This window comes from Pseudopipra pipra, chromosome 5, assembly GCF_036250125.1.
Source record: "Pseudopipra pipra isolate bDixPip1 chromosome 5, bDixPip1.hap1, whole genome shotgun sequence".
Classification (NCBI taxonomy): domain Eukaryota; kingdom Metazoa; phylum Chordata; class Aves; order Passeriformes; family Pipridae; genus Pseudopipra; species Pseudopipra pipra.
The window spans coordinates 3,896,035-3,912,326 of record NC_087553.1 but is presented as its reverse complement, the minus strand read 5'-3'; the positions used below and the strand labels follow the sequence as shown (position 1 = coordinate 3,912,326).

The 16,292-nt window shown below is 40.8% G+C and overlaps 1 protein-coding gene across 5 annotated transcripts in view; it reads left to right on the top strand.

The window, feature by feature from the left end:
• ITPR2 (inositol 1,4,5-trisphosphate receptor type 2) overlaps positions 1–16,292 on the top strand; it is a 270,280-nt gene that overhangs the window by 68,247 nt on the left and 185,741 nt on the right. For 4 of the 5 annotated variants that reach the window (XM_064654170.1, XM_064654172.1, XM_064654171.1 and 1 more), the window contains 5 exons: positions 664–822; positions 5,482–5,580; positions 6,499–6,582; positions 7,510–7,656; positions 8,873–8,968. In XM_064654170.1, coding sequence (XP_064510240.1) covers positions 664–822; positions 5,482–5,580; positions 6,499–6,582; positions 7,510–7,656; positions 8,873–8,968 — 585 coding nt within the window. Of the gene's footprint in view, positions 1–663; positions 823–4,195; positions 4,258–5,481; positions 5,581–6,498; positions 6,583–7,509; positions 7,657–8,872; positions 8,969–16,292 lie in introns of those variants that run through there. The other variant, XM_064654174.1, reaches the window with a different exon arrangement.

Below are 16,292 nucleotides of genomic sequence, written 5' to 3'. Positions count from 1 at the left end.
TTGGAAGGGAAAACAGTTGTTTTATTTCAAGGTTACAGTGAAAATGAAAGTAACCACTGTAATCTGGATTGCCAAGGGTCAGGTAAACACAGCTTGGTGAAGTTTACAATATTGTGCTTTTCTGCCTCGTTTTAAAGCCTGCCAGAAGTGCTGCACATTGGTGTTTAAATAAGATGTCATAATAAAAATTCTGTGTATGATATTTGGTGCTGCAGTTTGGAATCTGAACATAAATATGTGCCTTTTATTTCCAAGATTTATTTCCAAATTGTCTTGTAGAGGTGCTGCACAGCTCCTTTTAAATCATTGAAGTAATTTGTATTTCCTGACATATAAATGAGACAGAAGCTGTGTTCTTAAGTGCAGTACAACTTTCCTGTAATGGATGAAATTCCTGAAGGTAACACTGTAATAGACCTGGTTAGTGTGTGCTGTAAAATTGATCACTGACACATTTCTCTCAGTCTGAGATATATCATCAGTTTAGTTTTCCTAAACTGTACTATACTTTGATAACTCTCTTCTAGTTTTATTTTGTCTTTATATATATTATGAAAAATCACTACAGTGTGAAACCTGCAATTCTCCTTTGACTGGAGAGAGAGAAAGCATCAGCTGTCCTAATTATTTTAATTATTTATTTTAATTATTCTCTGTTCACAGCTGCTGCATATAAAAAGTAACAAGTACCTCACAGTTAATAAGAGGCTGCCAGCCCTGTTGGAGAAGAATGCCATGAGGGTGTCTCTGGATGCTGCAGGGAATGAGGGGTCCTGGTTTTATATCCAGCCCTTCTGGAAGCTGAGAAGTGAAGGTGACAATGTAAGTGGAGATGCTGAATGTGTGAGAGGGAGAAGGCAGAAAGTTTCTAGAAGACACCTGATTTCTTTGCTACTGGCCTGTTTCATAATGGATTAAGTTCAGGAAAAAATACTTTAAGCAGTGCTTGGGACTATTGGCTTTCATGGGTAACTAGAAGCTGTTTCCAAATTATATGGTCTGGAATCTGAACTGTTGCCACATTCATCTGAGCCTCTGCTGACCTCTCTGTTGGGGCATCTTTGCTAAGTCTGCCTTTTGTGTGCAGTTTTACATAGCTGATAATAACTCACAGACTAAATTTTTTTAAAGGGTTGGGTTTTTTTTAAATGTTCCAGGCAAGATTTTTATTTGAGAGGTCAGTAGAGAATGTCTCTAGGAAATACATCAGTCTGTACTCCCCCTCAACATGAAAGTGGTATCTATGACTGGAACTCGGTTGGATAGTGTGGGAAGTCTTTTCTTGGCAGGTCTCAGTAGGAGTTTTGCATCTTGTAAGAGGAAGGGTACATAGTAAACCTCTTTGCTGCAGATCTGAGAGCTGTGCCCTGAGATCACAACTTGGCACTTCATTCTCTTGGCTGTGGCTTGGTTAAGTGCCCACTGTGGAGAATTCGGATCTGGGCAGGCCACATATGAATTTGTGTGGTTTTATAGTGTAGATCTGGCTGGGAATGTTTGCCCCCTCTTGCCTGTGCAGTGATCAGTGAAAGCTCTCTCAGGATCACAGATGGGAATGCCTCTTTTCTCCTGGATTTTCTCTTGTTAACTTTGTGGTTATCCAGTTCTTGGGATGCCATCCAGGATGACTGTGGTTGCTTGCAACTCCTTTAGGCAATCTGTTGTGGAGAGGAGAAGGACTGCATTCCCAGCTCCTGGTCCAATGTCCCTAAAGTCAAAGTCTTTTCCTGTTTCACGTAGTGATCAAAAGGGTATGTGAAAATCCCTCTTTTTCCCAAAGCCTGTTGCAGAGAACTAGAGCAAATGTAGCCCTCTGGGGGGTCTCTGCATGGCTTTTCAGGTGGGGAAGACAATTGTTGTGGATCAAACATTAACCTGTTATTCTTTTCCCTCCTAGGGAAGAAAAAAGGGTGACCATTGGTTTAAGGTTTTGCCTTAATTTCTTAGAGTAACATCAGTTCAGCATCTTCCTAATTTCTCATACTTGAAAATTAATTACATGTCTTGCTCTCCAGAGTGAGGACCTGGGATTCCCGGACTGTGATCTGCAAAGCCAGTGTGAGCCCTTACACCTGGAAACAGCAGAATGATCCCAAGCCTTATAAGTCATCCTCAGCACTACATAGTTTTTGATTCAATTTTACACTATTGAGCACCCTTAAGAGTTTGGAAGCAGATTTGCTGACCTAAAAAGGTTGCAGGTGATCAGTGATCTCTGTAACATCCCATTCCACAGACCTCTCTCCTAGTTTGTTCCCTGTGGGGCTGTGTCTGATGCTCTCTGAGTGCTCTGTGGGAAACTGTCAGGCTCACTCCTAACTTAATGTCCTCCTTTGGAACCTGCCTGCTGCTCATCTTCGGTCACCAGGTGTTGCCTTTCAGGGCTGGGATTATAATTTATAGAGGAAATTTCTTGAGACCCAAGTTGTTCCTCATTTCCACCAGGCCCAAACAGATCTGATAATTTTCTTTGCAAACTTCCGGCGATAAACATGACTCCTTTGGTAGCTTTCTCATAACTGCTCTGGCACATTTCCAGCCCTTCAACAGACCCAGAAACCAGGCAGCTGTTGCATGAGGCTTAGCAAGTGATGAGGGAAATCCTAATTTGCTTCTCACAGATGGAGAGAAGGCCAGACTTCTACCCACTCCTTTCTTCTCAGTTAGTCCCAGGCATGGAGTAACTTAGACCTCTCAGTGCATGGTTTCTGTTTGGAAACTTTGTGGATTTTTAAATTTGTTTTCAGTTTCCTGTATCAAGGAAATTCCCTAAGAAAACATTTTAGAAAGTCTTTCAAACAACAGAAGCGATTATTGAATTACTGCTTTGAGGGCTGCTACTGTGCTAGGTTACCCAGGCAAGGTAGATCCAAATACACCAGATATCCTAAAAGAAATCTGGGGGGAAGCTGTGATACAAGAAGTCATGTGTGTGACTCTTTTGGTAAGTCATCACAGTTGTTCAGCCCTATGAAATGTTTTAGAACTTAGTCTTCTGAAGGAAGGTTAGCTTAGATTCATTAGCAACTGATTAGTTATGCAAATCAATGAAAGTAATGAAAGAATATGGCTGAAAATTTAGGGTAATTGGCATAACTGCAATATTTGCTGCAGACTTTATTAAGTCTTCATTATTTATGGAGCTCTGCTTCAGTGAAAGATGTGGATGATTAAGGCTAGAGCTGGTTCCAGATTGTTTGAATAGCAGAATAATTGCTAAAATTTGAAGTGTGTCAGCTGTGCCACTGGCAGGTGTGGACATGAAGTAGCAGGGCCTTTGGTGTGCAGGACTAACTCCATTGCATTCAAGACTGAAGGGCCTTGTAGGTTTAACTTGAATTCAAAAACTGGATTCTTACTGGCTTCACTGTGAGTTTAATCATTTGTTGGAAGTCTCTTATCTAGACCAGCAAAGATAAGAGTTTTTTCAAAGGGATCATGAATAAAATCCTCAAAAGCTGTGTGTCTGAGGCAACTTTTCATGGCTGTGTGTAAGGAAGAAGTCCCAGAGACCTGTCAAACTATTACCCGCTGCTGACCTACAGCACACTGCGTCCAGCTGGGCTGAAGGGTGGCTGAGGAAAATGAGGAAGAGCCGGTGTCAGTTTTGATTTTGTAGAGCAAAACTTTAGGAATGTATTGCTCTGTCTTCTCTGGTCTCCATGTGGTACAAATCTACAGGCAGAAATAGGGGCACCTGGGCTTGTGGGTGCTCTGCCTTTGGTGTTTCGGGCATGCTGGGACGTTATTTTGGAGCCAGGAATAACTGGGGAGGGGATGGGAGGAAGGCAAGAGCGCAGACTTGTATAAGAGAACAGGATTTCTGTTGTTTTCTGCATCACTGGTGGGGAGTGTCTGGGAAACAAGGGCTGTGAAATTGCCTTTATCCTTTCCTTCCCAACCACTTATGGAGGTTTGAAGCCTAAAGGAAAAGAAGAAAGGAAAAGAGCATTGGATGCCTTGTTGCTCTTTTGGCAGCCAGTAGAGCTGACCAGCACTGAGAACAGGTTGCTGAGGTGGACTTGGAGCAAGGGAGGAGTCTGAGACAGCAACCATGACCCCACATAACAGCTCTTCCTCAGATGTGTGCCTACAGCAAAGTAGAAAAAGATACTTAATGATGCTCTTACTAATTAAAGTTATGATAGTCCTTGTGTACATGCAATAATTTTGAAGTCCTGATTCCCCTTTGCAGGGTGCAAGCCTGGTGGCATTTTGATTAATGAATTGTCTGGTCATAACTTCTTAAAACAGGCTGTAAGTAATGTGTGTGTGGAGCATGGCATGCAGGAATGTAATGCACAAGTAAACCATGTCTTAAAGGCATCCTGTCATTATTTTGGTTCTGCTATTGAATTTGTTCTCATTGTTTGGATAAAGTAGGATTTTTGTGTGTTGTCTGAGCATGATGACACTGTCTTGTGCTGCTGTTTATTTTGGCTTTGTTGATGAAGAACAGGCAACCTTCCTTTTTACCTCTGCAATAAATGGGCCAAATTCACGTGTTGGAGTGACACGAGGTTGAGTTGGGCTGTGCTTTTCCATAGGAAATGTGCTGATCAATGCAGAAAGCCGTTTTGTTTCTTTGCCTTCCAAAAGAAAGCATGGCTTGTGCAGCATTTTTTATGGTAAAAAAATCACATGTAGCCACTTGTCTTCATGTCTGTGTGTGCTTAAAATTGCTGTGAACAACTTAAGCAAATCAGGACCCAGCGCCAACCAATCTATGTGGATTGATCTTTTTTTATTATTTATTTCTTTCTCCCCTTCCAGGCATGAATTGAATTCTCCATATGCATGTCTCAAGCAGTTTTTAGGTCAAAGTGTTTTCCCTGTCTGTATAGGTAAAAAATTGCAAGGGCATGAGAATTTGCTTGTAGGGAGTCAGCTAGGAATTCCTCTTGTAGAGAGAAGGTCTCTCAGCTGATGCACCTGCTGCTTGTGCTGAGCTCCAAACACTATTTAGAAAGTAACAGCAGAGGGGATGGAGTGCATTTTTCCTCTCTCTGACTTTGCAGTGATTTATGTTCCTCTCTGGATTACAGTCATGCAGTCTAAATCACAGAACTCCTGAGCCTGTCATCACTTTTGCCAGAAGATGGGCCACAGAACTCAGGAGCCACGATTATTTTCTAAGCTTTCTCTGCCTTTTGGCTGCGGTAAAGAGTAGTTAATGTAATTTTTAGATGAACTGAAGTGCTCTTGGAATTCATAGATTCATATCTATTTCATAGCCTTGAGTTTCTGCTGAAACACAGGTGACGTGTTTACTGGGAATGTGAGGATTCATTAGTGGGAAGTATTGAACCCTGTGATTGCAGAGCATGGGTGAACAGAGCTGCTGTGTGAATTGCCTGCAAATAAATTCCCCCGGTGCGGTTCCTAGAGCATGCACTTGAGTCATTGTCTAAAAATGTAACATTGCTTCATTTTATTGGATAACTACGTAGGTCTAAAATGCACTTTATTTCTGACTTGCAGGTTGTTGTGGGAGATAAAGTTGTTCTCATGCCAGTCAATGCAGGGCAGCCTCTGCACGCTAGCAATATTGAGCTCCTGGATAACCCTGGCTGCAAAGAGGTGAGCTCAGGGTAGGGAGGAGGGGTAACTGCTGGTCTGAGATGTGTTATAGAAAGGCTGAGAGAACTGGGATTGTTCAGCCTGGAGAAGAGAAGGCTTTGGGGTGACCTAATTGTGGCCTTCCAGGACCTGAAAGGAGCCCACAAGGAAGAGGGATAGAGACTATTTCCAAGGGCCTGGAGTGACAGGACAAGGGGGAATGGCTTCAAACTGACAGAGAGCAGGTTTAGATTGGATATTGGGAAAAAATTCTTCCCTGGGAGGGTGGGGAGGCCCTGGCACAGGTTGCCCAGAGAAGCTGTGGCTGCCCCATCCCTGGAAGTGTCCAAGACCAGGTTGGATGGGGCTCTGAGCAACCTGGGCTAGTGGAAGGTGTCCCTGCCTATGGCAAGGGGTGGAACTGGATGATCTGTAATGTCCCTTCCAACCCAAGAATTTCTATCATTCCATTCTATTCTTTACTGGTAGCCAGAACCCACCATGGGCCCATGGTGGGCTCTAAGACAGTATTAAACATTGCTTCCAGCCTGGCCTCAAAAAAACCCAAGAGGAAATATTCTTGGTGCAGTTGTGCCTGGCACTGAAAGCTTTGTGAGGTTTGCTTGAGTATCTCAGACTCTCACTGAGGTAAGTCCTTGTCCAACATCTCTTCAGGATGTCTTTTGGAGGCTGTCAAGAGACAGAGCAGCATTTTGTCTGCCCAACCTTTTCCAGTATCAACCTCATTAACACTTGGGATCTTCAGACCCCACGTTAGGAACTGTACAAATACGTAGCTAAACCATGTCCCCTGCCATCCTAGATGTGGTGTGGTCTTTTAGAAAAATAGAATATCTCAAAAAGAAAAGGACACCCTCTAAGACTATAATTGGGTTTTTTTGTTGTTTTTGTTATTGTTTTCTTTTTTTTTCTTTAAAGGTAAATGCTGTCAACTGTAACACAAGCTGGAAAATAACTTTGTTCATGAAATTCAGTAGTTATCGAGATGATGTCCTGAAAGGAGTAAGTATGATTTTTAAGTTGTTTTTTGAATCTGAAAAATTATATTGTATAAGACTGTAGAGAAATATTACATGGTGAATAAAAGAAGTGAGGACCTTGTGGAGCTGTTGAGGATCCCTCACTACTGCCCTTCAACAGGTAGAATGTTTTTCCTTTGTATTTTTGTCTTACTATATGAAATTTGGATTGTTCTGGCTTCAAGCCCCTTTCCCCTCCCACAGAAACTGAGGAGCACAGAAAATGAGAAAAGATGAGGTTCAAGCTCAGGATGATGAGAGTACAGAATAGCTGTGACACTTCAGGTTATGCTAATATGTTAAAAGTGGTGTAACAGGCTTGCAGAAGGGAGTGAGGCATGAAAGGTGCCAATAGCTGCAATAAGACAACATAGCTTTAAATACTGAGATATTGCACAGTTTTATGCCTGCAGATCAATCTCTGAGGTAATTTACATTTCCATTTTAAAGATATATTTAATTTGTCCTCACATGCACCTCAATAAGTCATTATCCACTGGTTACTTTTCAGTGGGTATCAAGGTACCAGCAGTTTTTGAGGAGGAATTTGAAAGGGAAAATGGTGTATTTGTGTAGACCTATTTGGGGATAGTGTTTCAAGCCTTAGGAAGAGGCAGAGGGAAACAAAGATGATGCCAGCAGAAGAAAAAGAGAGGGGGAGCTGGTGTTGGTTGCAGAGAAGAAGAGTTGAGATATGATATTAGAAAAATTTCTGCACTCCCCTTAAATAATAATAAGAGGGATTAGAAATAATAATAAAAAAAATCAATTTAGTAAGGTTAACTAGAATTAAAACCCACCGTTAGGTTAATTGTTGCCCACTCTTCATTGCTATGTAGAAATGATGTAGAAAATGAGTCCAGCAGCTTTGCTTACCACTTCATAATGTTTTGTTTTCATATGATTTAAGGGAGATGTTGTCAGGCTATTCCATGCAGAGCAAGAGAAGTTTCTGACCTGTGATGAATATGAGAAGAAACAGCATATTTTCCTCCGTACTACATTACGTCAGTCAGCCACTTCTGCAACGAGTTCTAAAGCACTGTGGGAAATAGAGGTATTTTTTTTTCTTCTTTTTATAAATATTTCAGGGCCTGAAGGCCAGGGTTCAGTGAAAAGACTTTGCCACAACATGAGTCATTCATAGCCTCTTGATATCATCGTACACCTCCCTGTGACTATTATTATTTTAAGAAGCAGTTTGTGTGGGATGAACCCTGAAGAGATGCTTTATTGCAGTGCCTGGGTGGGGAGAGGAGGATTCCTTACTCTATTTACCTGTGCTAAAATGAGGAAGAGACAAATTCCAAATTCAGACTTGACGTAAATGGTGTGATTTTATTGAAGCCAGTCAAATGATGCTCATCTATCCTGAGCTTTGAGTGTTTGCATTTAACCTCCTGTGCAATATAGAAAATGGAAAGTTTTGGCCAGCAGGAAGTCTCAGAATTGTCATTGATTCCATTCTTCTGCAACAGGACACATTTTAGAGTTAGCCTGAACAAAGATGAGGTTGTGAATGGGGGTGATTTTGAGAAGATGACAAACAAATATATATTTATTCAACTGGGAAAGATCAGAAATTGTCTCAAATCCTTGTTATTACAGTAATGTAACTTCTATACCCAGAAGTTCTTGTGTGATGAACATACTTTCTGCATAAAAAACCAGAGTCCTTAGGCAAACGGTTGAGTTTTGTCTGGGCTGTCTGGAACAGAGTGAATTGCACTTGTAGTTATTGGACATTACTCCTTAAAAGAAGCAGGCACTGCTGGGTTTGAAGAAGGCAAATGACCTACAGCTCAGTAGAGGGGAAAAAAGAAATAACCTGTGATATTTCAAATGATACAGGGATATTTTTCAGAAGCCCCTGGTATTGCCAAAAACGAAGCTGGTATAATTGGGAAAGTAATTTAGGATGGTTTCAATTTTACTCTTAAGTAGTTCCTGGTAGTATAGAGCAGCTACTTTCTTAAGCTCCAGATTCACACCATGTCATTTTAAAGGAAAATCTGGCTCAAGAGGCTTGCAGGGAGTGGATTAATAAAAGCATGAAATGTAATAGGAGGAATGTTTCCTGGCACCTGGCAAAAAATTAATGTAACTAGTCGTTACCTGTGGTGAGCTTAGTGTAAGCACAGAGTTCCTCTCTGTGGCAGATTGTTTGTAATGGCATAGTTTACATAATTTTATTTGGAATGAACTGTAAGAAAAGTCAGTGGTCTAAATATGATCTTGAGGAGCATGATTAAAATCTGTACTTCTCATTTTAGGTTGTCCATCACGACCCTTGCCGGGGAGGGGCAGGACAGTGGAACAGCTTGTTTAGGTTTAAGCATTTGGCAACTGGGAACTACTTGGCTGCAGAGGTAAGGATGTGCAATGTTTGCAACTTGGCTGGTTTATTATCTGGTTAAGGCAAAATAATATTTTGACTCCCCAGAAGAGCAGCTTAATGTCTTTTAAGACCCATAATTGTCCTTAAAAATCAAATACAGCTTTTGACAAGCTGGAATAGAGCAGATAATACCAAGTTTATGAAATGGTACAGTCTTGGATTTTTTTCATGGTTGCAAGAAGCTGTGAACTTTTTAAGTCACATCTAATTCATATTAACACTGGTCTGTGTCCAAATTATATCTGTGGAATGAAAAGCAGGTTGTTTTTTTCCCTGCTGATTTAGTTAGGTCTGTGCAGGATTGCTTCTTTTCACTTATGCTTTGAAGTATGAGTGTGAGAATTTACTACAAGAGCCAGTTATAAATCACTGTATGTTAGTGAATCCCTGAAAAAAGACAGACTGAGTTGAGTTAATGCAACTTCTGTATGCAGACAGCTCCTTAGTATTGCCAGGGTGCTGCTTTAATTTTCCAGCTCCTGTCACAGCCTGCACTGATTTGAGAGTAAGAGCAAAGAGGAGCTATCAGACCTTTACTTATTTCTAATTATGTCAAAATCAGTGTCAAATCATAAACAGTGGACTGCTAATAATAGATAATTTTCAACAGGCAACCAGCACTCCCACCTAAGAGTGGGAGTGTTTTCCTTTCTGCTTACAGTGAGAGATGTTCCTAGTAGGAATATTTTACTCAGGCTAGCTAAGCTGATAAGAGTCAGGAAAGGCATCAAATACGCTGATGGGCTTCCTTCTCCTGCCACACCAGAATGACCTGGCTCAGGGATTTTCAGGAGAAAAATCTTCAGGTGAAGAGTTGTCGAACTCGACCTTTCTACCTTTCTGGAAAGAAAATCCCCATTGGGAAGACCTGTCATATGGAGAATACAATTGGTAGAGTGAGAGCTGGAGGAGCTTTTGGGTTGAACAGAGGTGCTGTGCTGTGACTGGAGAGCAGCGTTAGTGACTGTATCTATGAAGTGTGAAATACCTGCTGGTGGAGATATTAAAAAGCACTGCTGTAATAAAAAGCTGTGAACTGTATTTTGCACAGTTCATATGTCAGGCACAACACACCAGCCAGCCAGACACGTCAGAGATTTATGAACAGGCAGGCAGACACCTCATGTGCGTGATCCAACTTTAAATCAATTGGGCAAAGCTTCCTGAACACTTATCTGTGCTCCTGCAGCACAGGGAGATTACTGGTGGTATGGATTATCAACAGCGTCACACATTGCCATGACCTGATTTTGTTTAAGCTTCCATGATAAAGATATCTAGAGTGGAATAATAAGTACAAACGCAGGGACGAAATTCCCAAATCTTTTAAGCAGTCTGTTGTTGGCTAATGATTCTGTCACAGTTTGAGCTGTTGTAAATCAGGATTGATCACTGTTTATAACAGTCTATTCCGTCCTCCCTTAAATCAACTTGATGTGTACCATGGAGACTTCTGCAGTGGAATGTACGTGGGTCAAGCCTCAGACAACGAGCAGAAGTGTCCTTCACCTGGGTGTCTCTGCTTCTCCACAGCTGGGCTCATACCTTGTGTGAGCAGTGCTGTGCTTTCTCTTTTTCTCTGTGCCAGATGTAAACTGGTTCTTCTGGTTTGTGACCTTGTGGGTCACTGCTGAACCGTGTTGTGAAGGGATGCCACTGCAACTTGTTAAGGCCAAGAGATGATCTGGGGAGTAAGAAAAATTGAAGATATTTGCCTCAGAGGATTTAGTAATTTAAAACTGATAAAGTTGTTTCAATATTGCAGTAAGTTAGAAAAAAAAAGTTAAGCAATAGAGTTCTTTGGTAAACAAAACATATGGGTGAGTACTTGTAAACCTAATTCTTATAAACTTGGGAGAATAAAGCCAGGATGTGTAAGTCCTAAATTCCATGTTCCTTAGAATTACAATCAGCCACCCAACTTTTGTTACCTTTGACCTCTGATACCTCTGACTTCTGACACAATCTCAAGCAGTAGAATTTCCTTTAATCCTCTTGGCATTATTTAGCCTAATTTTAATTACTGTGCTCTGAAGTTCTTTAAGACCTACTAATACCTTAAAGCAACCTTGATCCTTCTACCAGACTCTGGGCTGAAGGTGAGCCACCCTGAAAGCCCCACTGCTAAAGGAGTGGGAGACATTTGGTAACTGGACATACCTGTGTTGTCATTGACATTGGGAACATTAAGCCACAGGCTCAGACATTCCTAAAAGATTGAAATCATAAAAAAGTGGAACCAAATACGCAGCTGAAAAATTGGGAAGAGAAACTGTCATCTTTGGAGACAGTGAGAGTTCCTCTGCTAGTGTCAGAAGGGCTTGATTTCACCCAAAAGAGCTGAGCCAGATCTTTAGCAGGAGATTTAGACGCTAAGCCACCAGCTAAGATCCAGGCTGCTGACTTTTATTCTCATCTTCACAGAGTCAGCAATCTCTCAGAAAAAGTTCTGTGAAGATTCTCTTTTTAGCCCTGGTTACAGCAAAATGACCCAAGTTATTTCCAATCTTGGTATTTATGAAGAGAGGCTGTAAGGTTATGTGAAAATGGAATGTTTCAAAGTAACAAAGGTTGTCCCAAAAGTCTTTCTGGTGCATGTTGCACATGTAGAATGCACATGTGTAGAATCTCTATGTGTGTGGGAGTGAACTGCAGTTTACTCAAACAGCCTTTGAGATGTTGCAGGTTGGGCCCACACAGCTGTGCCTTTCTCATGAACACACATAACCTTTTCAGTATTCAAGATAAAAATCACTTTGAACTGAGTATCAAGTTATCCATTGTGCTGAAACCAAAACATGCACCTTTAATACTGTTCTCCTCGTGTACAGCATCTCTAGTTCTGTGATTTCCAAACTAGATAATTTGTCCTGAGACTACTATCATTTGCTGTATGAGGCTGTTAAACAGAGATATGTGTTCCCATGCACACACAAGAAATGCAGGATAAATCTGCCATTTCAAGTTCAGCTTCTCAGATGAGGTGAATGTGGCTAAAGTAATTACAAAATATATATGCATATATCAAATATTGCACTAGACAATAGATAACCACAGTAGGTTGCCTATGACACATTGTGAACATGGAAATAATCATAGTGCAGAATTTGTAAGTTAAAATCTGTGATAATTCTGTTTTACTTAGTAGAATAGATCAGAGTTACCAGATACCTTGGCCAAGATACGGCAGTAAGTATGGTGAGGTAATTGTCTTTAACACTAAATTAGCTGTACTATACTAAATAATTAAGATAATGCAGATAAGATGGCAGCCCTCAGTATTTACATTTTGTGCTTCTGTAGAATTGTGGCCATAAACAAGGGTTCAAGTTATTCTGTGGAAAACTCTGGCTTTCTTAGAGAGTTTGCTTTCCTCTTCCTGTGAGAATGAAAAGGCAGGGTTTAAGCTGTAAAATGGATCAGCTCTGATCAGAGTTTTGTTCAAAACTCTTCTTAAAGTCCCGCATGAAACATTCTTCTAGCTTTGGGATTTTTTAGCATTAATGCACAGTGGGGTTTCTTTTGAAGGTAGGAATGGTTGAAGCCGGTTGACCTGGGCAGCACAGAGTTACATACACGAGGTGAAATGACAATTATATGAATATTCTGAATTGAGCAGGAAGTACAGTCCAACTGCTGTCCCTGAGGTGGTGTTGGCAGGGACCTCCAGGGTGTGGGGAAAAGGGAATAGTCTGTGCTGGAATAGGGTCAGTGAGCTGAGGCACCAGGGGCACGAGTGGTTTGGGTGGGATAACAAGAACTGCTGAAGTTGTGGGACTGTCAGCTGGTTTTTCCCTTGTTCTGGTCTAAACCACCTGCTGAGAACTCTTGGATCAGTGGCCAGTAAAAGTTACTTATATTCCTCTTGTCTTTCTTGAATAAGTTCTTCCTATATTATCTCACTCTACTTTTTGTCAAAATTGTACCAAACCACCCATTTCTTCTCAGAGAAGCTTATGTACGTTATTCACCTTAGCCTAAGAATTGCTGTTAAACTTTGCTTTTAAATGCATTTCTGTTATGTCTCAGGATTAAGTCCCTGGCAGAGGGTGTTGGAACTAGAGATCTTTAAGGTCCCTTTCAACCCCAACCATCCTGTGATTAAAAATATTAGCCTGCCATATATTGTTATAATAATTTATTTGTCCAGGCAGACAAAGCCATACTTTTTCCTAATAAATTTAATCCTGTTGTAAAAATCCCTTGATCTGGTTCATGGTAAAGATAGCTAAGTGCATGTTCAAGTTCATATGGATAGATAATAACCCTTTCCTGCCTTCTGAATAGGACATAGTAAAGAATGTCACAAGAATAGAAAACACAGCATTTAATAAGATTTTAAAAAGAATACATGTTTGGGCGGGTAATAGTATCCTCGGCATTAGCTAAGATAAAAGAAATGTAAAATGGAAATTAGTTCTTGAACTCGAGGATATAAATCAGGATTAACCTCTTGAAGCCCTATAGAAACTTTCTCTGTAGTTTTATGGCCTTTTCCTCCACCTCCTTAAATAGCTGTGGAAAATGGGAGTCCTGCATAGAATGTTTTATTAAGGCAGCTGAGTCTGAATATTTGAAGTCCATATTTTAGGCATTTTGTTATCCAGTTTTTGAAAACTGGGTATTGACAGAGATTATTTGTATTTAGGAAGCAAAAAAAAAAGGAACCACTGTTATTTTTTGGGGTGGCATGGAAGCAAACCTTAGCGGAGGGATTTATTCACCCACTGGTCATGCAGCTCACGCAGAGGAGGAGAACATGGTTGGCAGATGCTCTGTGGTTCCTATTACCTTTAGAGCATTGTGGCAAATAACTGGATCAAAATGGCCTTGTTTAGTAGATGTGCAGGTACCTTTTGCTCAAGGAGAAGAGTTTGCAAACCGGAGAAGGTACCAGGAGGTGGCAGCATCCACCAAGGCCTTCACACATTTAATCTATTGGTATTGCGGGACCTCCTTACCTGGAGGCCGCTTCAAAATCCCCCTTTGGAGCCAGTTTTCCCCGGTCTCTTCATTAAATGTTAATACAGCATTGAGATTAGTTTCTGTCTGTTGGGCTCAGTGATTGGAGAGGTTTGCCAAGGTGAGGGGGTGAACCTGGCACCGTGAGCCTTATTTCTATTTTTCAGTGTCTCACAGGAGAGTGGGGTTTTGCTTAAAGCTCTATGAGTGAGGGATAATTTACAGCTATGCATGAAGAGATGGAAGAGATCCAGACTAGAGGAGGAGGATGGATTACTGATTTACAGAGCCAGTCTGACCTGTTCCACAGACTTGGATGTGGCTTTTTAAAGTGGCGGAGTTAGAAGCTGTCCAGAGCTAGATTTTTCCAAGGTTTTTAAGAATCTTGAGAAGGCAGCTAAATTTCTTGACCTGGCTTGCCTTGACTTTGGTAGAAGTTAAGAACAACATTTGCATCTGTCAGTGTGCAAACACCTCTATAAATCTGGATCTTGGAGAAAGGAGTTTTTTTCTTCCCTTAGCCAGCTAGACCTGAGACTGTTCGGCAATACTTTTTCAGTCCTACTTAACTTGGCTGCATTTGGGCTGTTTTTGTTTACATACAGGCTTTATGAGGAAGGAAGTGCAAAGCCATTAACACAGCATTTATTGTCATCTCCTCATTGTAAGGACTACTTCTGTTATTACAAATGCAACATCTTCTGGTATTGCATTTTGATGTGTCTGAAACCAGCAGATGCATTATTTTTTTTGGTGTTTATTATTTCAAGACTACTTGAGAGGCTTTTATTCAGTTATATTTGTACCTCTTTATTTGTGATGCTTAATGGAGGTTTACAAGTCTCCCCTCATTTGCTTTTTATTGTTGGTGGGGTTTTGTATGCATGTGTTCTTCGTTTATTTTTTTAACAGTAGAAATACCAACCATGTCTAATTCAATCGTCCTTAGTTATTTTTGTGAGGACCACTGAAAGGCATGTGGGATATTAACATTTAGAACATAACTCTTGGAGAGATGAGGATACTTTTTCATCTAACACAGGTTGGTGTGGAGCTGCTGAAGCTCAGATTGAGGTTGTGGCCCAGCATTCAGGTTGGACTAAAGGATTTTTAAACTCCCCTCAGATGATGATTATCAGGAACCCTGTGCCAGTGCTGTGGCAGGTTTGAATGGAGTTTATGAAGGTAAAGTCATAGCCAGTCTTTCTGGCAAGTTAACAAGATGGCAAAAGTCCTTTCAATGCCACTGAAGTCTTTGAAATTGTGCAAAAGTCCTTTGCATTTATCGAAAGCTAATCAGTATGACATTAACAAAGAACAAAGCAAGCCTAATGAAGATGAAAGATTTGAAAAGTGGATTATTTTTCTTTTGTGCTGGCTTTTTTTCCCTGAAACACTTTTCCTTGTTGACTGACTAACAGGCTGATTATCAAATGAAATGGGAACTGTTTACGTGTATTAAATTAGATCCTTTCATTCTTTGTCTGAGTTTCCTTCATAAATGCAGGTTTTAACCAAGTCATTAAAATGCTCATTTAGCTGAAATTTGGCAATCTAATTCCTTCCCTGACAAGATGCTTTAAATACCCTTTACCTAGTCAACAAAATTTGATTAAAACCAGCATGGGTGTTTCTTTCCTCAGACTCCTTTCTCTCCCTCTTAATTGAGTGTCCAAAAATACCCTGTTTGGGTACTTTCCATGCATTTCTCCAAGAAAGCAGCATTCAATATAAATGTGAAATTTCAAGCTGTTTGTCCACAGTTGCTGGACTGTAAAGCATATCTTATTACCTGAAAATGCAAAAGTAAAGATTAAAGCTAGGAATAACCTGTTAGCAAGAAGTTGTTTTGCACAATAGTAGAACAGCAAGAAGTTATGTTCAGTTGAGTCTTATGGATTGAAAACTTTAAAGATAGAACTTTGACTGACTTCAGTGTGTAAAATTTTACACTGTGTAAAACTGTGATGTCTTCCATGGTGTTTTGATGGGAAAGAAAAGTTGATAGGGTAGACCTATTTTCTGGAGTTTGGGAGATTCTGTATAGGCTGGAGGATGTGTGGAGTTTAGTCTGGTTCATATGTACAAGCAATTGGAAAAGATGAAGTGTCTGTGGTGTCAAATCATTGTCACTGGAGCTGTGAGAGCTGATTATCTTAGTCTTGCTGCTGGACAGAGTCCAGAGGAGGTACTAAGATGATCAGAGGGATGGAGCAGCTCTGCTGTGAGGAAAGGCTGAGAGGGTTGGGGTTGTTCAGCCTGGAGAAGAGAAGGCTTTGGGGTGACCTAATTGTGGCCTTCCAGGACCTGAAAGGAGCCCACAAGGAAGAGGG